At 43.8% G+C, this 26703-nt stretch overlaps 1 protein-coding gene across 8 annotated transcripts in view; it reads right to left on the reverse strand.

Annotated features, from left to right (window-relative positions):
* The window catches only part of NLRC5 (NLR family CARD domain containing 5), a 100354-nt gene that overhangs the window by 1911 nt on the left and 71740 nt on the right, over nt 1–26703 (reverse strand). For 6 of the 8 annotated variants that reach the window (XM_027869471.1, XM_027869473.1, XM_027869470.1 and 3 more), the window contains 24 exons: nt 25439–25528; nt 25065–25124; nt 23926–24009; nt 23206–23289; nt 21850–21942; nt 21390–21455; nt 19853–19936; nt 18240–18323; nt 17776–17862; nt 15470–15550; nt 13125–13253; nt 8572–8655; nt 8184–8267; nt 6951–7034; nt 6492–6575; nt 5703–5786; nt 3778–3861; nt 2690–2773; nt 2438–2515; nt 1850–1933; nt 1672–1743; nt 1254–1337; nt 747–830; nt 243–326 (listed from right to left, as the gene is read on the reverse strand). In XM_027869471.1, coding sequence (XP_027725272.1) covers nt 243–326; nt 747–830; nt 1254–1337; nt 1672–1743; nt 1850–1933; nt 2438–2515; nt 2690–2773; nt 3778–3861; nt 5703–5786; nt 6492–6575; nt 6951–7034; nt 8184–8267; nt 8572–8655; nt 13125–13253; nt 15470–15550; nt 17776–17862; nt 18240–18323; nt 19853–19936; nt 21390–21455; nt 21850–21942; nt 23206–23289; nt 23926–24009; nt 25065–25124; nt 25439–25528 — 2016 coding nt within the window. The remainder of the gene's footprint in view (nt 1–242; nt 327–746; nt 831–1253; nt 1338–1671; nt 1744–1849; nt 1934–2437; nt 2516–2689; nt 2774–3777; nt 3862–5702; nt 5787–6491; nt 6576–6950; nt 7035–8183; nt 8268–8571; nt 8656–13124; nt 13254–15469; nt 15551–17775; nt 17863–18239; nt 18324–19852; nt 19937–21389; nt 21456–21849; nt 21943–23205; nt 23290–23925; nt 24010–25064; nt 25125–25438; nt 25529–26703) is intronic. The other 2 variants (XM_027869474.1, XM_027869472.1) reach the window with 2 other exon arrangements.

A 26703-nucleotide genomic window follows, 5' to 3' on the forward strand; every position in this document is an offset into this window, starting at 1 on the left:
TGCAGCCTCCCAGCTTATCCCTTCTGCCTCACTTTTTCCTTCTCTAGGACCACATAATTTTTCTCTGACGCCTAGCTTTTCCTTCTTATTTAGCTGAGTCCCTGTCTTTTCCCATAGGAACTCCCTTCTGTTTGTAAGAGTTGTACAGACAGTTTAGAGTCATCTCCAAACTCAATAGCCCTTCCTCACACCCTGCCCTGGGAAGAAGGGGGAGGAGCCAGGAAGCTTGAACCCATGTTTACCATATGACTTGAATTCCAGGACCCTTGGCTAACCCCTTTGCCAGCAGCTGTGCTCCCAGGGAACCGATCTGATTGCCTTCCAAACTTTCCAAAGGATCAGAGAAGAAAGAAATAAAGATGATGGGGTGAGGGCAGAGGCAGGGGCAGGGGCAGGAGAATATGGTTATCATTCCCTCCCTCCATCCTAGACTTGGGCCCAGCTTGGAAAGAGAAGGCTCTTCTCCTTGGTGGGTGCCTCCTCTAGGAAGCAGACCCTCCCAGAAGCAGGGGATTCTACTAGGAGTGCCAGGGCAGAGAGGCCATGGGAGAGTGACTTAGGGAGGGTGCTGGCACCTTGGACCTGGGAGATGATCTTAGTTTAGAGGCAAGGAAATGAACCTGAAGAGCCTTCATTCCAGCCTAATCCCAGGGCCCCTGCTCTTTCATTAATCCTTCCCTGTCCCTCTCTGGTGAATTGGACCCTGCTTCCTTTTTCTCAGTCCTTTACAGCATCCCCATACTCACTCCAATTTCTTCAACTGGTTCATCTGAGGCAGAACACGGGCTAGTTCAGTGGCCCCTTCGTTCCCAAGGGAATTCCAGGCCAACCTGTGAAGAGCCTCAAATATTAGGAGGAAGGGGAAGAGGAGGGGAGCAAGTGTTGATGGGGGAAGGGAATGTCCTAGGATGGCAGGAGAATAGATTTGGATTGGAGAGAGAGAAAGGTGGGGGAAGGGCGGTGTTCCAGACCCATGAATCTGATGTTTGGGGGATCCCTGCCTCCCTGCTCTGCTCCTCCAGGCTTACACTAACAACATAATAATCGCTCCTATGGTATAGGAATTTGCAGAGCCCCTCTGCATCAATGCTCTCAATGCATTGTTACAACATCTGCACTAGGGAAGCAGGGTGGGGTTTATTAGCCTCATTGTACAGGTGAGAAAACTAAGGCTCAGAGACAAAGTGATCTGACCAAGATGCCATCAGGGACAAGATCCTCCTGCTTTCCAGTTCTGGGCTTTTTGTACTCACAGGATCTCCTCAAGGTCATGGCAGAGAACCAAGCTGCTGGCAAGAGGTTTGGTCATCTGGTCGTTAATCTTGCAGGATGTGAGGCTGGGAGAGGAAAGGGGAATTTGGCCAGGGGAACCCTGAACAAGGAGACCCCACCAAGCTCCCCTAGGCACTGCCTACCCACCCTAGCTGTTGGGAGTCAGAGTTGGTGTGCACTAGGGTAAGGAAGACTGTGATTAGGTACGGTCCAAGGCAGGTCCCTGAGGGCCTGTGAGCTAGGCAGTGCATGGGGGTCATGGTCCTTAGGCCATGAATGACCAGAATGAGAGAAGAAGAGGCCCTGGACTTACACCCCATACAAGGCAGGTCTAGGCCTCCGGGGGAATAAGAAGGAACACAGCCTTTCTATCTAGGAGAACAAAGCAAGGGGATTTACTTAATCTTTCTGAGCTTCAGGAGTCCCTTTGAGAGAGGCAGAATCCCTTCAGCAAAGATGTTCTCTTCCAAGCTGCCAGGCAGATGAGAAGAGTCAATGAGAGGCTTCCCTGGCTGTTCCTCAGCCCTTATCCTCTCTCTCCCTCCTTCCCTTACCTCTCCATCCCCTCTACTTTTACCTGACCTCTTCTATCGACTGGCATCTGGCAAGGGCCTGGCCCAGGCTCAGTGTTCCCTCGGTGCCAATCTGGTTGGAACAAAGGCTGTGAAGATAGAGGAAACAAAGTGTAACAGCCACCCCACCGGGGCAGCTGTGGGTATAGAGAATTCCAAGTGGATGGAGGAAAGCTCATAGGCTTTTCCACTTCCAGCTGTCCATCAGCCTGGACATTCACCTACAGATGGTATCTCTCAGACAAGATCAACCCCTTGTGGAATTTCTACAGACAGACCTTTGGCCATGCCTCTCAGGTCCCTCTCCTCCCACTAAGCCCCACTCTTGGGCCCCAGGATCTCTCACTGCTGTGCCCCACTCAGGCCAGAGGGTAGAGGTGCCCACAATTAACTAAAATCATCTACCTCACACTTCCACTGAAGCCTAGACCTGCTGACCAGTCTCTCTCGGCCAGCAGCACTCCCTGCCTCCTCCTCGTCCCACACACTATCCTCTGCACCACCTTCCCCAAAGTCGGAGGGTTTCCCTTCCTCTCCACCCCCAAATGTCATGCCACCATTCCCCTCGCCTCTCCCCCAGCAGAGATACTCACTACAAGACTTTCAGATTTTGTGGCAGGTTCTGGGCAAGCCTTATGGCCATCAGGTCCCCCATTGTGTTGGCCCCCAAGCTGAGAGAGTAGAAGTAACCCTAGGTTACACAGACACTCTGGCCATTTTAGCCCCATTGTAAGGAGCCTGGATCACAAAAATCAAGAGGGATGGGAGAAGGGGCAGACGGGGCTGAGGATGTGGGTAAAGGAAATAATCTCCCCATTCTCTGTTTTCCAGGGACCAAAACTCACTGTAACTCCTCCACCTGGACACAGAGCGTCAGTGCCTCAGCTAGCTTCTGGCCTCCTGTTGGGCTGATGCCGTTCCATGAGAGGCTAAAATGTCCCCACCCCACCCCCCAGAAAGAAGCTATGTCACATATATGAAGTTATATTGCATAATTTGGAGAAAAGAGGACTCAGGAAACAGAAGTCATTTCTTGTTCTACTCTCCCCCATCATTCCATCTCTCCCCAGTGCATAGAGGGATACCCTCTCCTATGCTTTTCTTCCACGTACAAGAAGTTGGACCATAAGGTATAAGGTTACTTTCTCCTCCAACCCCAGGAACTTTCCTCCAGGTCATTCTAAACACACAACCCAGGACCCTTAGAGATGTCCATTTTAGCCAGTGACCACCCTACTCCCATCCCCCAAAATTCTCCCAGCTCCTTAGACAGATTTCAGTCTTGAATTCCTGCACCTAAACCAGGGGTGTTATCTCTCATCTATAATCCACACCCTGTGTCCTGGTTCAGATCTCAACAGGGCTCTCCTGCCGTGAGTCAGTCTGCCTGAGTTCTGGGTAAGGGCCAGTATAATAAAGGAGAAAGAACACTAGAATGGGAGTCAGAGGACCTGAGTTCAAATCCCAGTTCTACCACTTACTACCTATGTGACTTTGGGTAAATCACTTGGCCTATTTACTCATTTGTAAAATGAAGGGGGTGGGCTATGATGACCTCTAAGGTCCCTTCCAACTCTAAAGCTATGATCTTATGAACCCAGAGAAGTCACCAGCTTCTGCCTGGTCCTTGCTCTCCAATTCCTCTATAATAAGCCCTTTGATTTCTGGTCTTGGACACTGCATATGAATCCCATTTTGCCACCAGAAGGGGATCTCATGGATGTGAAGGGGAGGCAGAGGTTTTTAGAGTCAGGCTGAGACTCCAAGGCCATGTAACTGCTCTATGAGATTGGATACCTCTCCTATCCTCTCTTCCCACAACACCCTGGGGAGATGTTCATCTCCTCATGAGCTATAGCACAGTCCTGATTTGGGGGGCTGTGGTTCAAAGTTGAAATGTCAATATTGCCCTGCGGGTCTCCAAGTTACTCACTCAATCTTTCTGAGCTGCAGCAATGTGGGCAGGATGGGTGATAAATGCTGCACCCCAGCATCTTCAATCTTGTTGCGGCTCAAGCTTGGAGACAAAACACAGTATTTCTCAGGCAAGGACATTCATGGAGCTTTAGGTCTATGATGCTAATAATTCTATCCAGCAGATGTGTGCTGTTGGTCACCAGGGGACCGGGGAAAGGCAGTGAGGATGATTCAGTACAAGCCACTGCTGAAAGTACATCCTGAGTAACAGCAAAATGGACGTTTATATAAATGCTTCAAGGGTTCCACACAGGAATAGGTACTAGACCTGTGGTGTTATATTAATATAGGGCATTTCCAGGCAGAAAGGAAGGCAGGAAGGAAGGAAGCAAGGAAAGAAGGAGCATTTATTAAGTGCCTATTGCCAGGCACAGTGGTACATGCTTCATTATTATTGTCTCATTTTATCTCAGATAAAAAAAAAAAACCCTCTACTACAACAGATTGGCACCTTTTCTGCAACTTAAAGAGTTGCAAAGAGCACTGAGAGGTGACTTATCCAGGGTTTCCCTGCCAAGATGTGCCAGGGGTGGGACTTGAACCCAGCTGTGGTAGCTACAGGTATTATCTCCATTTTACAATTGAGGAAACTAAGACTCTGCATATAAGCAAGTGTGGGAGGTGAGACTTGAACCCATGTTCACTCTGACCCCAAGTCCAAAACTCTTCTTTTCCTCTACATTATATACCTGTACTACTCATGGGGCATGACAGCATCATGTATGCATGTGGACCAGTCAATCAATAAGTATTTATTAAGCATCTGCAATATATTAGGCATTGTGCTAGGTGCTGTGGATACTCATGCAAAGAATGGAACAATCCCTATATGTAAGGAACTTATATTCTGCATCGATCTATATGTGTGTATATATGCACATATACATATATGTATGTATGTATATATACATGTAGAATGCAGGTTCTTTGCATATATGTACACATACATATCATAAATACAAAGTGACTGCAAATATATATATACACACATATATACATGCACATACGTATGTGCATACATACATATAACAGTTAAAAACAAGGTAGTTTGGAAAGAAAGGCACTAGCAATTGGGAGGACTGGGAAAGGCTTCATGTAGAAGGTGAGGCTTGTCCTATAGGAAAAGAGGAACTCTCTGAGTTGGAGGTAAGGAGGCATTCCTTTGAGCTGTGTAGACAGCCAATGCAAAAGCACAGAGATGGGAGATAGACTGCTCTGTTTGAGGAAAGAGAGAACTTGTCTGGTTTGAGGAGTGCTGAAGGGAGAATAGTGTCTATCGAAGCTGGAAAGATTGTTTGGGGACAGATTGTGAAGGCTTTGAAAGTTAAAAAGTTTTAAAAGTTGAAAAGAGTTTCTATTTGACCCTAGAGTCAATAGGTAACCATGAGAGTTGGCTGAGTAACAGAATCACATAGTCAGATCTGCATATAAGGAAAATGACTTTTGTAGCCATGTGTAGGATGGACCAGAGTGGTGAGAGATCAGGCAGGGAGACCACTTGGCAGGCTGTTGTGATCATCTAGGGGGGAATGATAAGGATCGAAACTGGGGCAATATCATTATTGTCATCTTTGGATTTTATTGGTGGTGATTCTTCAGTCACAGACACTCCACGAGTTCCCATATTCCCCAATGTGGAAACTAAATTCCTCTGTTGCCCTTTGTGCCCCATTCCCTTATGCCTTCTCTTTAGGAGATCAAATTTTCCATACATTCTATAAAGATCTCTGTGGTGCCCAGCACTCCTTGGATCCCAACTGTACAAATGAAAGGATGTGGGAGGCCATGAGAGGGGACAGAAATCAGAGAAATGACTGGCCTCTGTCCCACACCTGGCACTTCTGAGTCTGAGAGGCTGGAGAAAGGGGCAGATAGACTTACTTCAGATCTTCTAAGTTGGTAGCATTCCTGAGGCAAGCTGACAGGTGGGAGCAACCGATGCTGCTGAGGCCACTGTTGCTCAAGCTGTGGAGAGATGTGGGAAACATCCCCAGTGGCCATTAATCTTGGGCTTAAACTTGGGTGGTGAAGTCCAGATGAGAAGACTGGGGGTAGGGTAGGAGTTTGAGAGTATAGCAAACTTCCTGACAAGGGTAGATGAGGTGGGCATTATAAGTTTTCATGATGTCAAGCCAGTGGATGGAGCTTTGGGCATTAAGGGACAGATGACACTGGGGAAGGGAAGAAGTCCTTGAAAGTCACATCACTAAAGGTGGGATGGAGATGGAACCTGACAACCTCCGTTCTCTGTTGTCTCACAGAGACAACCCTGTGGCTTACTAGATCACTTCCCAAATGCCTGCTGAAATAACCTGACTCTATACTCTGATTCTTCCCATTGCATCAGTTCCTGGAGACCATAGCCAGGAGTAGAGGGCAAATTAAGGGCATCTGGGGATTTAGAGCTTGAAGGAACCTTGGGATCTAGTAAAACTCCCTCATTTTACAATGAGGAAACTGAGGCATCGAGAAGTGAAGCGACTTGTTTAAGGTCTCACAGGTGCTAAGTAGCAGATCCAGAAGTCAAATCTGGATCCTCTGACTTCAGATCGATTCCTCCTTCTGCTTGCTGTACATGGCTACCTCTGGTCACTAAAGACTATGGAGTTAGTGGGGTGGAGGTGGCCCCACTGAAATTCCTGGGGTCTAATAAACACAGGAAGAACTCACTCAAGTCTTTGTAGGAGGGACATTCCCCGAAGTCTCTGGGCTAGTTCATTCAATACCAGGACATCCAGTTGCAGGGAACTGAGGCTATAGGAAGAGGAACCCAAGACAACTCAGATTGAATACCTTAAGGAAATGTACTGAGATGACAGTTTACAACCAAGGTCTGTTCTGGAAAGGATTTTGTCCTTTTAGAAATGTGTTTTAGCTGAGAGTCTTGCAATTCCAAACTTTAGAACAGAGGCAAATTGTAAGAGCTGTTCTTGCTAAGGGAACACTTGTACTGAAATTTCAGGGCACAGCACACCAAGGAAAGGACAGGACGACCAGGGGCTCGGTCCACCTAGGAATATTATATAACAGCCCAATTGTTGTTTAAGTGAGACAGCGGGCAGCCTTTTCACCCTCCCCCACTCTCTCCTACCTTTACTCCCACCCCCTTAGACCGGCCAATCTACTTACTTCAGACTCCTAAGTTGGCACTTCCCTTCCAGAGCTCCCATTAGCACCCTGGTGCTTTCCACACCGAACTCATTCTTGGATAGACTGGAAAGAGCCAAGAACAGGGCAGGGGTGGTCATATCCTTGCCCTTCCTCCCCTACTCTGGGTCCCCTGAGGACATCTCTGGGTTCTCTCCTGGATAAGATCTCTAGCTCTGGAACCAGAACCCTTGGCCTCCTCCTAGGACCAGTCCACATCTCTGTCCTAGGACCAGTCCACCTCTCTGGGCCCCAGATGAAGGGAATGCTGCTGATTGCTAGGGCAAAGGGTCCATAGGCAGTCCTAGTAGTATCTGAAGATGGGAAGGACACTATGACTGAGCAAACAAGGGGACTATAGGCCTGGTACCTTTCTACTCTGGAATCTCCTATAGTAGAATACAGTGGGAAGGCAGACTTAGATCCCAGAAGATCTGGGATAGGGGCAAGGAAGAGGGGAGGGTGGAAGGCCACACATGGTCAGAACCTAGCAAATACAGTTGGCCTGCATCAGCTCCAGGAGCTACAGCTCTCCAAAGGAACTCCTGGCTAAGAGCTATGGAGAGTGGAGCCAGAAATGGGAGGCTGACATATAAAACATGTGGAAGTAAGGAGGGGCATGGGATGAATGTTCTCTTTTGAAAAATGGGGAAATAGAAACAGTGAGGTGGTACAGTGGATAGAGCACCAGCCCTAGTGTCAGGAGGACCTGAGTTCAAATTTGGCCTCAGACATTTAGTAGCTGTGTGACCCTGGGCAAGTTACTTAACCCTGATTGCCTCAAAAAAAGGGGGTGGGGGATGGAGGTCCAGTGAGGGAAGACACTTGTCTAACAAGGTCACACAGCTTTCATAGACATTTTCTTATAGAATGTTTTACAACACTCCTATGAGGCAGGCTGGGAAGTTATTATCATCCCTATTCTACAGATGAAGAAACTGAGGCTCAGAAAGGTAAAGTCACTTGCTAAAGATCACAAAGTAGATCAATGGCAGAGACAGCACTCAGGTATTCTGATCTCCAGGCACCTGAACTTTTTTACTCTACCACTTCCATAAACTGGGCCAAGGAAGGACACAGTGCCAAGCTCTGGGGTGATTTTTAAGTACTTTTAATTGAGCCTAGGAAGGTTCCACTGACCATGTTTTCAAATACTCCCTCCTCAGGAACTGCATACCAACCATACCTTTGGCATGACCCATCAGCACAACTTACTCTAGCTCTTCCACAGTATTGCAATGACTCAGCCCAGATGCTACCTGGCGCACCCCCTCTGGGCTCACCACGATAGCTGTCAGCCTGGCAAAGAAATAAGGACAGCAACCTTTGGTTCAGTGTTCTCAAGCACAGGCGCTTGGGGGAAGGGGTTAGGGGAGGGGTAGAGACGGGATGGGTCATCAGGAACGGGGCAGACTCTGAACGGACTGTCCCTTCCCAACTTTCCTCCCCCATCTTTCTAGGATCATTCATCTATAGATTATCTAAGAAGCAGGACGCGGACCAAATGACTTTCAGTCCAAGTGTTTGGGAATAACAGGATATGGCTGAGGCAGTGAGCCAAGCTGTGTGTGGGACATCATTTAAAAAAGGCTCCATGTCTTACCTGAGTTTCTTCAATTCAAGGAGAGACAGAAGCAGAGTCTTGAGTAGCTGGGTGCTGGCATCACACAAGTGAACCTGGGACCAGCTATGGGAGAAAATAAATTGTTCAGAAAGCATCAGAGCTAGAAATGACGTGGGAGGTCATCTCATACAAACCCTTGTTTTAGTGGATGTAGGACCAAGGTACAGAGAAATAATCTCAGAGGTTACACAGTGAGTCAGTTGGAGACCCAAGACTAGGGTATGTGCTGAGGAATCCGCTGCCACCTGAAGTCTTAGCAAAGCTGCGACATCTTTGTGAAACTTAACAACAAATGTGAGCTATTGTTACCGTTATCATCATCCTATCACCCAACTATGAGTATTTGCTTTCAAATCCCTGATTTCATTCCATCTTCACAGTATCCTCTGGAAATTAGGAGGGGCAGGAGTAAGTCTTTCCATTTGAAAAATGGGGAAACTGAGGTCTAAAGAGTGGATTAGCCTTGCTCAAAGTCACAGAGCCAGGGGGCAAAGTCAGGACAAGAACCCAGCTCTCTTGGGCCAAATCTATTGCTCTTTCCACCATACTACCATAGCCTTTGTTGACAAAATGTGCTCACGTCCAAGTCTGTTGAGAGTTGCCTTCCAAATCACACAGCTGAAAAGAACCTTGGCAGCTGTCTAGTCAACTCATATCCAAGAGAAATTCTTAACTATATATATATAAATTCCTACATATCCAGCAGGTGGTCATCTAGGGCTTGTGTGGGGGAAAGGACTACCCGTAGAAGCAGGACATTTCCCTTTGTGGACAGTGCTAATTACTAGAAAGCTTTTCCTGACATCAAACCTACATTTTTCTCTTTGGAACTTTCTCCTCTTGCTCCTGGTTTTAATTCGTTGAGCTCTAAAAGAATAAATCTAATACCTCTTCCATATGACGGTCCTTTAAATACTTAAATTGTCCCCCTTGAGCTTTCTCTTCTCCAGGCTAAACACTAAACACCCCCAGCTCCATCAATCAATTCTTATATAACATGGACTCAAGACCCTTTACCATCTTATGTCCTTCTTTTTTATGACTTAATTTTTTTATTAATTAATTTATTTTTAGTTTTCAACAATCACTTCCATAAGCTTTTGAGTTTTAAATTTTTCTCCCATTCTCTTTCCGCCTCCCTTCCCAAGACGGTGTACAATCTGATATAGGCTCTATGTGTACATTCCTGTTAAACATATTTTCACATTAGTCATGTTGTAAGGAAGAATTAGAACCAATAGGAGGAACCACAAGAAAGAGGAAACAAAACAAAACAGAAGAAAAAAAAGAGAAAATAGTATGCTTTGATCCATAATCAAACTCCATAGTTCCTTCTCTGGATGGGGATAGCATTTTTCACTATGAGACTTTTGGAGATGTCTTAGATCCTTGCATTGCTGAGAAGAGCTAAGTCTATCAAAGTCAGTCATCACTCAATGTGGCTATTACTGTGTACAATATTCTCCTGATTCTGTTCACTTTGCTCAGCATCAGTCCATACAAGTCTTTACAGGTTTTTCTGAAGTCCTCCTGCTCATCATTTCTTTCTTTTTTGTTGTTGTTGTTGTTGTTGTTGTTGTTTTTTTGCTCATCATTTCTTACAGCACAATAGTATTCCATTACATTCAAGTACCACAACTTGTTCAACCATTCCCCAATTGATAGGCATCCCCTCGATTTCCAATTCATGGCCACCACAGAAATATCCTATGTCCTTCTTAAACTGAGCCAAACTAAACTAAACACAGTATGTGGTTCAACCTGGGCAGAGAACAATGATAATATCACTTCCTTCTTTCTAGAAGCTCTCCCTCTCTTAATGTAGGCCAAGATTGAATTAGTGCTGGGGGTGCCACATCACACTGCTAACTCATATTGAGCTTATACTTCATGAAACCGCCTCCCCCCAGATCTTTTTCAGAACAATTGCCATAACTGTCTAACTGCCATAACAACTGTCCATAACTCTTCCATCTTATATATGTGGTTATCTTTTTGTAACCCCTCTTGAACTTCATCTTACCAAATTTAGCACAATGTTCTAGCTCACGTTCTAGTTTTATTGATTGTCAGCAGTCAATAAAAACTTATCTTAATTACCTACCATGTGCCAGGCCCTATGCTAAGTGCTTGACATATAAAGAAAGGCAAAAGACAGTCCCTGCCCTCCAGGAGCTCACAGTGTAATGGAGGAGGCAATATACAAATAAATATATACAAATGAGCTATACAGAGTAGAAATTGGGAATTATTGTTGTTCATCCTTCTTTCTTGAAGAAAACCATGACGTCAGGAAGGTGATGCCATGACATGCAAGTGAATTGGATTTAAGTGAGGAAGGTCTGTGCAAAGTCACCAGCCTCACTTTCTCCTCCTGAGCCATCTGGGTCCAGTGGCCAGATACAGATCAGGATGACTGGAGATGGCCCAGGATGCAGTGGGAGACTTTGGCCTTTTTAAGCTAAGGTCTTTCCCAGGTTTCAGTTTGTCTGAGGCAATGCCCATTCAAGTGATTAAGGCTAGTAAGAAATGAGGCAAGAGAATGGCCTCTTCAAAAAAAAAAATCAATCTGGGAGGGGAAGACCCTCAGGGTTTTTGGCCAAAACAGAAATAGTTGCTATTTGCATCCACTCTGAGCCATTAGGACCCAAACAATGACCAGGTGGGGCTTGGGCTGGGACCTACAGGGATTTTAGTTGGAACTTGAAAGAAGCCTGGGAAGATAGGAAGCTGAGATAAGGAAGGAGAGCATTCCAGGCATGTGGAAGAGCCAGTGAAAATGTGTGGAATCTGGAAATGGTGGTCTTGTTCAATGAACAAATTGCAAAGAGGTCAGTGTCACCAGGTTTTAGAGAAAGTGGAGGAAAATAAGTGTATGATGATTGGAAAGGTAGAAAAGGGCTTTAAAAGCCAAACAAAGGATTTTGTATTTGATCCTGGAGGTGCAGGGAGCCACTGGGTAGCGCTGAATGGGCTTAGATCAGCACTTCTTTTGGGATTCTGACTGTTAACCAGTGTGTTAGCTAGCCATCCTAGCTTTGTGTTATCTGCAAATCAAAGGATCATGCCATCTAGATCTTTATCCAAGTCATTGATAAAAAGGTTAAACAACAAAGGGTAAAACACAGATCCCTGTGGCACTCCACTACAGACCTCCTGCCATGCTGACATTAACAACTACACTGTGAGTCTGCCTCCTCAACCGGTTCCAAATCCATTTACCATCTGATCCGCTTTTCTCTGTCTTTCCTCCAAGATAGTATGCAAATAGTTTGCTAAAATCTAAGTGTTCAGTTTTTTTTTTTCAGTCGTGTCTGACTCTTTGTGACCCCATTTGGGGTTTTCTTGGCAAAGATACTGGAGTCATTTGCCATTTCCTTCTCCAGCTCATTTTACAGATGAGGTAACTGAGGCAAACAGAAAAGTGACTTGCTCAGGGTCACACAGCTAGTAAGAACCTGAGGCCAGATATGAACTCAGAAAGATGAGGCTTTCTGATTCCAAGCCCAGTGCTCTATCCACCACACCACCTAGCAGCCAAAATCTAAGTAAGCTACACCTACAGCATTCTCCTAATTTGCTAGTTTAGTAACCCTGTCAAAAAAGGAAATGAAGTTAGCCTGGCATGATCCCTCCCTGAGGAGACTATGCTGGCTCTTCATGATCACTGATTCCTTTGATAGATGTTCGCTGACCATCTCCTAAATGATCTATTCGAGAATTTTCATGAAAATTAAAGGTCACAGGCTTATGCAGTTTGCAGATTCTGTTCTCTTCCCTTTTATGGAAATGGATAACATATGCCCTTCTCCTAGGCATTACCTCTCTCATTTACCATGATCTTTTTAAAAAAAATATTTTTTCAATTAACAAAAAAACCCTATTTTCTCTCCTATGACCTTACAGATATTACTGACAATAACTTTACTACATGAGGCTATAACTTATCTGGGTCAGGTAACGAATTCATCAAGGTCAACTAGGTGGTCTCTTCCTAGCTCCTCATTTTTGTTTTTTTGCATCAAATCTTGGTTAGCCATTTTTGTTCTGTCACTGCCAATGCAAAAACAAAAAACAAACAAACAAAAAAAAAACCACCCAGGGGCAGCTAGGTGGCGCAGTGGATAGAGCACTGGCCCTGAAGTCAGGAAGACCTGAGTTCAAATACGACCTCTGACCAAACACTTGTCACTAACTAGCTGTGTGACCCTGGGCAAGTCACTTAACCCCAACTGCCCAAAAAACCAAAACAAAACAAAACACCCAAAACCCAAAACAAACCCCAGAAGCAAAATGAGATTTGGGAAGCTCAGCCTTCTCTGTAGTCAGTTATCGTGGTCCCATCCATGTTGGGATATGGAAACGGACCATGTAGGTCTTCCTGAGCCCAACCAATACTTCTAATCTCTGACACAACATCATGGAGGGATGTTTGGAGTTTGTCCCAAGGCTTCTGGTCACCTACACCACGATTTTTACACAACCCAGGGGCAGAGAGATAAATGGAGGCTGAGCCTCAGAGATATACTCACCTAAGCTCCTGCAGTCTGATGTACTTTTCAACTACCCGCCTGATGGCAAGGTTCTGGCTGGCTGCTAGGTCATACTGGATCAGTCTGCAAGGAAATGTCTGACCAGCTCCTAGGTCACACTGAGCCAGTCTGTAAGGAAATTGAGGGAAAGAAGATTCAGTTAAATTGCACAAGATGCCTACTATATGGTAGATGCTGGGTATATAAAGGCAAAATGATAGTCCCTGCCCTCAAAAAGCTTCTAATTCTTTTGCATGAGGTCTATAAGCTTATGCCTCTCGCCAGCTTTTCTCAGCCTTAAGAAACTCATTTTCCTAGAGGAGGTGATTTATAGAAAGACCTCCAAGGGAAGGGGTCATATGTGAATTCATGAAAGTCTCAGGTTCATTATGGGCTTGGCTGGCATTATCTTAGTGATAGGATACTTAAACTTGGGTCCATGAACTTGCTTTTAAAAAATATTTTAATAATTGTATTTCAATGTAATTGGTTTCTTTTGTAATCCTATGCATTTTATGCATTAAAAAACATGATTCTGAGAAGGGGTCCATAGGCTTCACCAGTCTGCCAAAGAGGGCCATGACACAAAAAAGGTTAAGGCCCCTTGGTTTAGTGGGTTTTTACATAAAGTTCAGGGTGGCTGGGGCCAGTAAGCTCCAGATGGACATGTCAAGTTAATTATTTACTAATAGAATGTTAGAGGGGAAACTCCCCAACATGGACTTTTAATTGTGGTCACCAAAATCCTTCTGGAGTTTCTTTTGAAATTCAGAGGGGGCCAAAAGTGTCCAAGTCTGCTCTGGGGAGGCTGAAGCTGATGGGCAGCTGGAAATCAGCAGTTCTGGGCTGCTGTAGGGTTAAAGCCAATCAAGTGTCCACACTAAGTCCTTTACCAATGTGGTGAGTCACTGGGACTGGGGGTGGGGGAGTTTAGTGGGGGAGGGAGAGTACTAGGCTGCCTAAGAAAGGGCAAAATGGCCCAAACTGGAAACAGAGCTGGACAGAGCTTTTGTGCTGATCAGCAATAGGATCTTGTCAGGAATTGCCACTGAACTTCCAGCTAGTTAAGTAGGAAGAACGGTAGAAAGGATAAGAGAAGGAAGAAGAAGAGGGGCAGGAAGAGGAAGAAAAGAAAGAGAAGGAAGAAGAAAAAGAGGAGAAAGAAGAAGGGGAAAAAGGAGGAAGAAAAGGAAGAAGAGGAGGAAAAACTGGAGGAGAAGGAGGAGAAGGAGGAGGAAGAGAAAGAGAAGAACAAGGAGAAGGAGGAGGAGAAAGTGAAGGAAGAGGAGAAGGAGGAAGAGGAAGAGGAGGAGAGGGAGAGGGAGAGGAAAAAGGTGAAGGAAGAGGAGGAGAAATCAGAGGAGCAGAAGAAGAAAGAAGAGGAGGAAGAGAAAGAAGAGGAGAAGGAAAATAAGGGAGAGGAGGAGAAAGAAGAGGAGGGAAGGAGAAGGAAGAGAAGGAGGAAGAGAAGAAGAAAGAGAAAGAGAAGAAAAAAGCAGGGGGAAGGGGGATAAATTTAGAAAGAGTAAGAAGTTCTGCTTTTCATGGGAGTGTGAACCAGGCTGAAGATATAAGCAGCTTCAATAAAAGTTTATCTGAATTCCTGAGTAAGAGACCCCTCCTGTGTTGTTAAATGAAACTGTTAGTTTGGGACTTTTCTCTTTTAGATCTCACAGAGCCCTGTTTGTACCATTCCAATGCACTTGTAATATCTTGTATTATAATTATTGTGTTTATGTACAGGCATCTACTAAACTGTAAGCTCTATGAGAACAGAGACTGTGCCTCATTTAAACTTTGTATTTCCCCCAGAACCTAGCCTACAGCTCTGCACAAAGTAGCCACTAAATAATTGTTTGTTGAGTTGAATTCCTTGACTTTAATTCTGTTCCATAGGCTGCCACCTCATCAGTGCATGTGATTGCCTACTAGGTAGGGAAAGAGAGAATGTGGAAGGCTTCATGTAACCCATCCCTACTACTGGGGAAAGAACTCAAAGTATATACCTCATGGGTCAAGAGAGTCATTTTGATGGTAAAACGGCTATCAGCTCTGCCCAGGGCATAGACGTATTTGTATTACTTTGAAACATGCCACTTAATAATGCCATGGTATATCAAATTAATATTGACTTATCAGAGTTAACCAATTGGATTAACTAACTCAATCTCCATCCCACGGGGCAAGAAGGACTTTATTGAGTCCTGTGGGATGAAATTAATCAAGAAAAGGGCTCTGGAGGATTTTTTTTAACATTTGGACCTAGGTCCATCTACCCACCAGCCCTAGCCAGAGTCTACAACAACGTGGAGACACAGAAGACCCACCCGAGTACTGGAACTTACCTGAAAATTGCGACTGCAGGATTCTCTGTCTGCTGGGGAAATGCCTCTTCGATATGGAGGAGAGACTGTTGTCTGGAGATGCTAGGAGAAGGAAGAAGGGTATGCTTAAGGGCCTGGACTTTACAGTTATATTATCATAGGAACACAGATTTTTTAAATGTTAATATATAATTTTCTTTTTTCTTCTTTTTTAAATAATTAATTAATGTATTTTTAGTTTTCAACATCTACTTTCATAAGATTTTGAATTTTAAATTTTCTCCCCCTCCCTCTCCTCCCCCTCCCCAAGATGATGTGTAATCTGATATAGGCTCTACTTATATATTCATATTAAGCATATTTTCACATTAGTCATGATGTAAAAAAGAATTAGAATTAATGGGAGGAACCACAAGAAAGGGGAAACAAAACAAAACAACAGAAGAAAAGGAGAGCAAATAGTATGTTTTCATCTGCATTCAGACTCCATAGTTCTTTCTCTGGATGTGAAAAGCATTTTCCATCGTGAGTCTTTTGGAGTTGTCTTAGATCCTTGCTTTGCTGAGAAGAGGTAAGTCTATCAAAGTCAGTCATAGCACAACACGGCTGTTACTATGTGCAGTGTTCTCCTGGTTCTGCTCACTTCATTCAGCATCAGTCCATACAAGTCTTTTCAGGTTTTTCTGAAGTCTGCCTGCTCATTATTTCTTATAGCACAATAATATTCCATCATATTCATGTACCACACCTTGTTCAGCCATTCCCCAATTGATGGGCATCCCCTCAACTTCCAATTCTTTGCCACCACAGAAAGAGCTGCTATAAATATTTTTGTACATGTGGGTCCTTTTCCTGTTTTTATGATCTCTTTGGGATACAGCCCTAGAAGTGGTATTGCTGGGTCAAAGGGTATGCACAGTTTTAAAGGCCTTTGGCCATAGTTCCAAATTGCTCTCCAGACTGGCTGGATCAGTTTACAACTCCAGAACATAGATTTTATGTTTGAAGGGACCTCAGAGGTCATGAAATCTAACTCTTCTTATTTTACAGATGAGGAACTGAGGCCCAGAGAGGTTAAGGGACTTGTCCAGGATCACACAGCTGTTAAGTGTCTGAGTCACTATTCAAATTCAGATCTTTCTGAGTAATCTATATATTATGTCATGGTGTTTGTAAGAATATATCAAGGATTAGATGACCTCTAAAGCTGCCCCTAAGTAGCCCCAGAAATCATTTTTTTTTCTTTCAGTGTATGGACCTTGACTTCCCAGAATCATGGAATATTAGAGCTGTAAGAGATTTTCCAGATATTCAAGCTCAGGGAGAAGTGACTTACCCAAAGTCCCAAAGCCAGTAAATTGCAAAGCTGGATCTCAGTTCCAGGTGTCCTGACTTCAAGTCCAATGCTCTTTTCACTAGAATTCCCTGCCCACCCTCTACCTCTAGTGATCAGAAATTCAAATAAAAAATTTTCAAATTTAAAAATTTCAAATTCAATTGCAAATCAGTTTATTTTCTTCTTTGATAACAGTGTGAGCAAGAGGGTAAAGAGTTGTTCTGGATCATCTATAATTCCCAGTGCTCTCTCTGTCCCCAGTTATTCCCTGTCCCCTAAAGGGGAGAACTGGAATCAGAGACAGAAAGGGCCTTGGTAATTCTCGAGTCTAATCCCTTCATTTTACAAATGAGGAAACAAAGACTTGTCCAAGGGAAGTTATTGTTAAGTCATTTCAGCCTGACTCTTTTGTGACTGCATTTGGGGTTTTCTTTTCTTTTCTTTTTTTTTTTTTAGTGAGGCAATTGGGGTTAAGTGACTTGCCCAAGGTCACACAGCTAGTATGTGTCAAGTGTTTGGTCTGAGGTCGGATTTGAACTCAGGTCCTCCTGACTTCAGGGCCGGTGCTCTATATACTGCGCCACCTTGCTGCCCCTATTTGGGGTTTTCTTGAAAAAGACACTGGAGTGGTTTGCCATTTCCTTCTCCAGTTTATTCTACAGATAAGGAAACTGAGGCAAATAGGGTTAAGTGAGTTGCTCAGGGTCACACAGCTAGCAAGTGTCTGAGGCTGGATTTGAACTCATGAAGATGAGTCTTCCTGACTCCAGGCCTGGCTCTCTATTCACTGTCTATCCACTAATTGTCCATAATCAATGAACCCAGATTCTCTGGCTCCAGATCCAGCATTCTTTCCACTGCACCATCTCTAAGGCCCTGTAATTCACAGAACCATTCCTGAAGCTAATAGGAATAAGCTTTAGCCCTGTGTACATGCAGGGGTCTAATTTTAGAAACTATGGATCCCCAGGTGTCTTCCCAGCTCCCTTACCTTATCTTAGTGATGTTGCCTGAAGCCTGGATGCTTGCATCTAGCAGGGCGGTGACACTGGTCATGGTCATCCATGGCTCTTCAACACTGTAATTAGAAACAGATATGGACTTCTTAGAACCAGCAGCAGAAAAAGGGAACCTGTAGCCTATTTAACACTCTTTTTTTAGTCCCTTTTTTTGTTCTCAGTCTATTTTCCCTGGATCTAGGTCACAGAACACAGAAATCTGAGAGAAACAGCTTTTTGGGGGTATGGGTGACAATAAATTAGTCAAAGGAGATTCTAGGTTGTTTAAAAAAAACTGTTCTAGGTGCGTCAATATAAAAACCCCAACAAGTCCAGATACCTCAGAAAATAGTTCTGGACACTGCAAAACAAGTCATAAGCTTCCATTTCCCATATCCCATCTCTGCCACATATCAAAGAGTTCCCCAAACTTGACTAACTCTGTGTGCAGACATACCTGATCCTCAGCATCCCTGGTGGCATTCTCACTAAATTCAAGAGAAGCTGCAACCCTGGTAGTGATACTGTGTTATTGGCCAATCTAGGAACAGAGATTTTTGGAATGAATCCCAAACCCAGGCTGAGCATAGAGGTTGAAGAAAGGAGAACAAATTCTTCCCATGGACATAATAAGGACTGCCCCAGGAAGCCAGAGTCACCTGAGGAGAACTGAAGATGGAGAGGGATATTGAGGTATTGGTATATCTTCCTTGATTAGTTGGCCCCAGGATGAGACAGAACCCCAGAAGAAATTCTGGTTATTAGTCAATAGGATGATGTATGGGAAGTAGTGGAGAGATCACCTGGCCATCACTTTAAGACATCCCTTGCCCAACCCTCCAGTGACATGGGTTATTACCACTCACAAAATAATAATAATAATAATAATGATAATACCCCTATGTATAGATACTGCTATACTTTTACCTATAGTGTTCTTTCACATATGATCAGATACAATATCATTTTATCCTTAAAGCAATCCTGCATGGCAGGCAGTGCAGGAATTATTACCCCAATTTTATAGAGGAGGAAACTGAGGCTCAGAAATTGTAAGAGTCAGCACTGGTTTTTCACTTAGTGGTAGAACCATTAGAGTTCAATTCTGGGGTTGAACCCTTTAGCTGATGATGGTACAGTCTATGGAGACCTAAAGATATCAGTTGCTCAGCTGATACTATAAGTAGGTGGATGGTAGCTGGAACCATGGACTGCAACCACCATTCTGTGGTGGCATTGAAATGAGTGTATGAACCTTTAGGAAGGTGGTGTGGAGTTCTAGAAAGGGTGCTGGTTTGAATCCCAGCTCTGCTCCTTATTACCTCTGTGACTACAGGCAAGTCCCCTTCCCTTTCTGGACTTCATGGAATCATAGACTTAGAGCTTAAACAGACATTAAAGGTCATTTCGTCCAACTTCTTCATTTTGCCGATGAGGAAACCGAGGCTCAGAGAGGTTGGGTGATTTGTCCGAGGTCACACAGCTAGTAAGTAGCAGAGCCAAGATACAAACTAAGATTCTCTGATTCCAAATCCAGCACCCTTTTGGGTAACCTGTGCCAGGGCCAGACCTCAGGATGTCTTCTGGGGAACAATCCTCTCAGTGGACCAGGCTCACAGGGACAGAGAATCTGGGATTCAGCTTGTGTATCATTCTGCCTGCCTTCTCTTCCTCCTCTGTAAAGTAAGGGATGTGGACTAGGTGATTTCCAAGTTCGCTTCCATTTCTAAATCTTCTGATCCCCAGAATGCAGCAGCAGAGCCTGGACTAGTGCTCAAGGGTCCTGACTCCCAGTTCAGAGTTCTTCCTTCTACACCACATTGCCAGGCATGCCCTATGGTCTGGCATAAATCCAACTCATTTCGACAATATTTATTCAATGCCTATTGTTTTTGGGTCCAGAATGAGTTACTAATAAAACAAATATGAAACAAGACAGAGCCCATGCCTTTAAGACATCACTGATGGGTTTGGAGCAGGTGGAAGCTTCCTGACTGGGAGCTCCTCCTTCCCTCTTCCCCACCCCCATTTCCCCTTGCTCTGCCCAAGGCACTGGTCTTGGTTGCTTACATGAGATCAGTCAGCTTTGGCACTTGCCCCACCAGGGTGGCCAGCCTCCTGATGTGCTCTTGCTGGAAGTTGAATCTGCTCAGCCTGAGAGGGGAAAAGGCAGAGAGGTCATGGTCAGGCTTATCAGAGGGACTGAATCTGCAGTCTGACAATGAGCTGAGGGTTTAAGTTCCAACTGTTAGCTCAACACTGGATGGAAAGCTCACTGTGGGCAAAGACTTGAATTGGTGTTGGGGATGGGACTGAAGAAGGCAGGAAAACAATCGGTCCTTGGCCTTGGTGAATGAAGAGATTCCTAATTTGAGGTCTGTGAACTTGTCTTTCAAAACTTTTTTTTTTTTTTAGACAATTGGGGTTAAGTGACTTGCCCAAGGTCACACAGCTAGTAAGTGTCAAATGTTTGGTCTGAGGCCAGATTTGAACTCAGGTCCTCCTGACTTCAGGGCTGGTGCTCTAACCACTGTGCCACCTAGCTGCACAATTTTGATAAGCATATTTCAATGTAATTGGCTTCCTTTGCCATTTTCTGTGGTTTATGCACTTAAAAACATGACTCTGAGGAGGGCATCTTAGACTTCACCAGACTGCTAAAGGATCCATGGCATAAAAAGGGCTAAAAACTCCTGATCTAACGGAAGAGACATTGAAACACTGACAAGACAAACACATCAAAAAGCTAAGCCTACTATGTTCAATATGATGACTGTTCATGGTGCCAGAAAATGCCATTACAGAGAGGTGATGGATTTAGGGTGTAGAATAAGACATACATATTTAAAAAAAAAAAGACACACATACTTTTATACACAACCATTGATGGAATTTTTGTCTGTGCATATTTGTTAGAAGAAATTTGTTTTCCTTTCCTTCCCAATGGGTGGGGAAGTGGGAATAGAGAAATACATTTCTGCTAATTATTTTTTTAATTGGGGGGGGGGCTTGCTTACAGATGTGAGATGTTGTATGTGTTTCCAGATAAGGTTACTATGGTATTATTAGTTTTACTCAACTGTTTTACTTTGTTATAAGACAGCTCTCATGAAGTGTGAATAATTTATAATTGGATGAAATGTGAAAACAAAACACATTAATAAAACTTTTTTTTAAAAAGCTGAAATGAAAATGATTTGAGGTACACATAAGGGCTGAAGCAACAAAGGACAATGAAATAGATGGTCCACACTAGAGAGTAACAGGCTGGAAAGGTTTCCTAAAAGAAGAAACAGAATCATAGATTTGGAACTAGTGGGGACCTTGAAGTCATGGGGGGGGGTTGTGGAATCTAACTCTCTCATTTTACAGAGGAAGAAACTGAGGCCCAGAAAGGGAAAGGGAACTGCCTAAGATCACCTAGATAGCAGAACTGGGGTTTGAATCCAGCTCCTCTGGCTCTAAATTCAGTGCTCTCTTCATTATACTATGTTGTCAGGATTTTGAGGGAAGAGAGATATGGTTGGTGGAGAGGAGAAGGACTAACCAGCAAAGGAGAGGGTTCTAATTCCCCTTCTCCTCTCTGCCCACCTCAATCTGGCATTACCTCAGGATCTTTCTGGGCTCTTGGTGCTCTGTGAACTGTATCAGAAACTTCTGCTCTGGATCCAGGCTGCATAGAGAGAAGTGAGTGAACATAGGATAGAAACAGTCCCTGATGAGCCCTGATCACAGGAAACAAGGGATTGGGATGGTAGCATCAAGGTCGAGCACAGGACTTCAGATCTTTGATATCATCTAGTTCTACCGTATCATTGTATATGTGGAAAAACTGAAGTCCAAAGATGGGAAAGTACTTATCTAAGGTCACATAGCAAGTAAATATCAGAGCCAAAACTAGAGCTCCCAGTCCAATGGTCTTCCCACTGCACTCCAAAAATGTCAGTGCCCAAAACACTTTGGGATAGTGAGGTGAGTAGGTGTTGATCTTTCCTTTCCCCCCTATACAAAGGAGACCCCCAAGCTCTAATAGTGGGAAAAGTGAAGTTGGAGGGTGAGTCACTCACCTGACCGAGACTTCATGGGCCTGTGTGCAGGTGGAGAGAGCAATGGTGGAGCAGAGTAGAGCACCCTCCTGAGAGATGTTATTACGGCTTAGACTGCAGTAGGAAGGAGGGGAGAAGGGACTGGGGCTGTGTGGTTGAGACCCTTGGATGCTACTGTAAGGAATACATCCAAGGAGAACTTCCCATCTGTCCTTCCCTCCAGCCACTGCAGGATTCTTGGGAATCAAGAATGCCATTCCCTTACCTCCTCCTCGTCTGTCATGGCCATCATAATAATAATAACTGGCATTTATATAGTGCTTTAAAGTTTGTAAAGTACTTTATATGCATAATCTCATTTGAGCCCTACAACAATCACATGAGAAATATACTACAGGTATTACCCCCATTTTACAGATGAGAAAACTGAGGGTCCAAGAGGCTAAATTACTTGCCCATGAACACATAGCTAGTAAGTGTTAAAGGTAGGATTTGAACCTAGATCTTCCCAGCTCTAAATCCAGCACTCTAGCCTCCACAAAATTGTGCATCCAGTTGTGTGCCTTTGCATCACCTCTGTGCCCCAAAACACCACCCACATTCAGGAAAGGAGAGGGCTGAACTTCCATTGGGATGAGATCACTATCAGTTTGCTAGGAGTTAATTAGCTTGCTGAGTGGAAACATAATGTTAATGAGGACAAGATCTTAGGTTCAATCCCCAAAGGGGCCAGTAAGCTTTTGAAAAAAAGAACTACTATTTATTGACTACAGATCATTGCCTTCCCCTCTTCAACATTTGCTAGCCACAACATAAATACATGGCTTGAAATCAAGGGGACTCACATGAAAAGTGTAGGTGGCTAACTACAACTCCAGCCTCACTGCTAGGGACATAACTCAAGGCAAGAAGTGATGTAGGCTGAAGTGAGATGTCTGGATTATTTATGAATTTTAATGATCCCTTCCCTTGTTATCCATGATCACATGCAGTCAAGTTCACAACAGAGGGACTATTTGGATAGGATGAATAGCAGGAATGAGACTTTCAGCTCTGGCCAATGTCTTGTTTCCCCAGTATCTAGCAAGGATTCTTTTTTACACAGTGAGTGAGAGGAATAGGATAGGATAGGAAGGGATAGGAAGGACCTCAATTCTTTCTGAAGGGATACCAGATCGATGCTTATCTTTATATCCTTCCCTTCTTTATACCAGATATTTTTTTTGTTCTCTTTAATTCCTTGTCTTGAGTTAAATTCTTGGTCAAAAAACCTTGGGGTTCTCATCTAAAGATCGCCCAATAAATGCCTTCCATTGATGGTTTTCTTTTGCTCTCGCCTATTTGCTCCCCAATCCCATAGGATAGTTGCTTTCTTACTTGAGTGAGCCAGAGAGATTCATCTGAGGTAAATGCTTCAGAAGATATTTGAGCCCTTCGTCACCCAGCAAGTTTCCTGACAGACTGCACAAAATGGAACAAGACTAAGTTACCGACCATCTGTTGATGGCTATTATCACCATCACACCATCAGCATCCTTATCCCTCTGCTTTAATGAACACACAGAAAGAACACAACCCTTAGGAGTTACAGAAAACTGACTAGATATAGACTTGCCTTCCAGGGGCTTATACTCTAGAAGAAGAGAAGAGGAAACAAAATGAACAGGTAATGTCCCAGAGTGCTGTGTGGGAGAAGGCCAAGCCCAGATGATTCCCAAAGCAGACCCATGATGAGAATGTCCAGAGAAACTCTCTCAGTACTTTTATCTTCTACCTTTGTCCATTCACACAAGCTGCCATGTGTAGAATGTACCACTGCCTCCTCTCTACTTCCCAGAATCCTTGTCCACCTTCAAGGCTCAGCTCAAGTGTCATCTCTTCCATAAAGCTTTCTCTGAACCCTCTCCCCTCAAATTGCTCATGCTCCCTCCTTCCTCAATTTGCCTCCTACAATACTTATGTGTATATCTATTGTATCTTCTTAGTAGATTAAGTTCCTCAAGGGCTAGGATTGTTTTTATCTTTGTCCCTCTAGCACCTAGGACAGCTACTTTGTATACTCATCTATAGCTTAATTTTTCCCCAGCTCCAACTTACTCAAGGTGACCCAGATCTTTGCACCGCCCTAGTATATGGCACAGCTGCTCCATATCCACTTGGCTGATGCAACAATCTGTGAGCCTGTGAAAGGAAGGACAGACAGGAGATATCTACAAGCAGCAGGAAAGTCCACAGCCTTGACCCCTGCCTTCTGTACCCACAGGTGTATTACTCCTCTCTCAGGTTGCTCCATCCAGCTAATAATGATTAACAATAGCAGCAGCAGCAGCAACAGTAACAACAAAAACAATTGCAAAGGTAGCATTTGCGTAGTATTTCATAGTTTGTAAAGCACTTTATAAATACTTTTCATTTGATCCTCACAACAACCCTGGGAGGTAGGTGATATTATTATCCCCAGTTTCACAGATAAGGAGACTGAAGCAGAGAGTGGTTAGGTGGCTTGCCCAGAGTCATACAGGTAGGAAGCATCTGAGGCCACATTTGAACTTAGGTCTTCCTGATTGATTCCAGGTCCTGCATTCCATCCATGGCGCCACCTAGCTGCTTGAGGATGCTGTCTTAGAACAGCAATATGGGCACCACATCAAAAATCTTTGGGAAACTCCTGACTGTGAGCCTAAACTCTCCTTGGCAGTTTAAATTAGCCTCACAAGTCTTCAGGGAAGGATTATTAGGATGGCTGAAGGTTCCTAAGGGATAAAAATATATAGCAGGGACCATCAACCCATGACTCTGGTGAGGCCCCACAGTCTCTTTAAGGAACAGAATGGGTTAGCTCAGAGGATCATAGGTTGGTGTTAAAGTGACCAAAGTTGTGGGTGTGGTCCCTAAGTGGCTCACCCAGTAGCTTGGCTATTCCAAAATCATAAACTATGCTCCTAATCCAGGCCAACCATCTCACAAATGCAAACCCTTGGTCCCAAGGGGGTGGCTTGGAAGAGGAAATTTGGATGGTTTGATGCAAATCTGTCCCTACTGATGGAGACTTAACCTTCCTGCATTATGGTTGGCATTATTATTTCACGATCAATAGCATATTCTATTCCCTTGATAGCCAATCATCCTGTGCTGGATATTTGGACTCCCGGTCCTAATAAAGTTGGGCACTAGCTAGGCCACCAGTCGTTATCCTCAGGACAGTAGCACTGATGGGCAAATCAGGGCTGTCTTACCTACAGGACACTCCTTTCCTCTTGCCAGGAGTAAAGTACAGACAGACATAATTCTGGGACCTGAAATATATTTAAACACAGATCAGGACTCTTCCTGTAGCTCTCCTTGCCAAAGCTAGATCTCAGGATGCCCACTGGGGTAGAAACAATCATCTCAAGGGACTAAGCACAGGAGTGGAGAATCAGGGACTCAGGGTCCAGATAGATATTTTCTCATCTTGAAGAAAGGGTTCGCAGAGCAGGTCCCATGTTGTCTCTTAGGCCTACAAGGGGACCGTGATTTAGGTGAGTGGCACATGAAACGCTCAAACCTACTCTCATCTCAGACGACTTGTTACTCTCATGGGATATGTCTAGGTAGGATGATCACATACCTGACTTCCACCTTTTGAATTTGTTCACATAGGCTAATGGCACTGGTCAGCAAGAAGATGCTATTTAGAGACAAAGTGGTCTGGCTGAGTCTGTGGGGGATGAAAACAAAGGGAAATCAATCACTAAGAAGAAAGTCAGACAAAGCCCAGCAGTCTCCTCATCTTAGTTGTAATGTGGCATCTTTCACATCTGAAGGTGGTAGTACTGACTTTACTCACCACTGGTGCGGAGACTCTGGGAACAAGAAGTTTCCTGAGGAAGATGGCCTAGCAATACCAGACTTCAAACTATCTTATAAAGTAGTAATCATCAAAACAATCTGGTACTGGTTAAGAAATAGAGTAGTGATCAGTGGAATAGACCAGGTACACAATACTCGGTAGTAAATGACCATAGTAATCTAGTGTTTGATAAACCCAAAGATCCAAGATTCTGGGACAAGAACTCACTATTTTATAAAAACTACTGGGAAAACTGGAAAACAGTATGACAAAAATTAGGTATAGACCAATATCTTACACTGTATATCAAGATAAGGTCAAAATAGGTACATGATTTACACATAAAGAGTGATGCCATAAACAAATTAGGAGAGCAAGCAATAGTTTACCTTTCAGATCTACAGACAAGGAAAGAATTTATAACCAAACAAGACACAGAGAGCATTATGAAATGTAAAATGGATAATTTTGATTATATTAAATTTAAAAAAAAACTTTGCACAAAACAAAACCAATGCAACCAAGATTAGAAGGAAAGTAGAAAGTTGAGAAAAAAAATTTTTTACAGTAAGTACCTCTGATAAAGGTCTCATTTCTCAGATAGATAGAGAATTGAGCCAAATTTATAAGAAAGCATGTCACTCCCCAATTCATAAATGGCCAAAAGATAAAAACAGGTAGTTTTCAAATGAAGAAATTAAAGCCATCTACAGTCATATGAAAAAATGCTCTAAATCACTATTGATTAGAGAAATGCAAATTAAAACAACCCTGAGGTACTACCTCACACATATCAGAGTGGCTAATATGAAAGAAAAGGAAAATGAAAAATGCTGGAGAAGATGTGGGAAAATTGGGACGCTAATGCATTGTTAGTGGAATTGTGAACTGATCCAACCATTCTTGAGAGCAATTTGGAACCATGCCCAAAGGGTAATAAAACTGTGCATATCCTTTGACCCAGCAATACCACTACTAGGTCTGCATCCCAAAGAGATCATAAAAAAGGGAAAAGGACCTACATGTGCAAAAATATTTGTAGC

The sequence above is a fragment of the Vombatus ursinus genome, unplaced genomic scaffold (genome assembly GCF_900497805.2).
Source record: "Vombatus ursinus unplaced genomic scaffold, bare-nosed wombat genome assembly UNPS02014793.1, whole genome shotgun sequence".
In the NCBI taxonomy this organism is placed as follows: Eukaryota; Metazoa; Chordata; class Mammalia; order Diprotodontia; family Vombatidae; genus Vombatus; species Vombatus ursinus.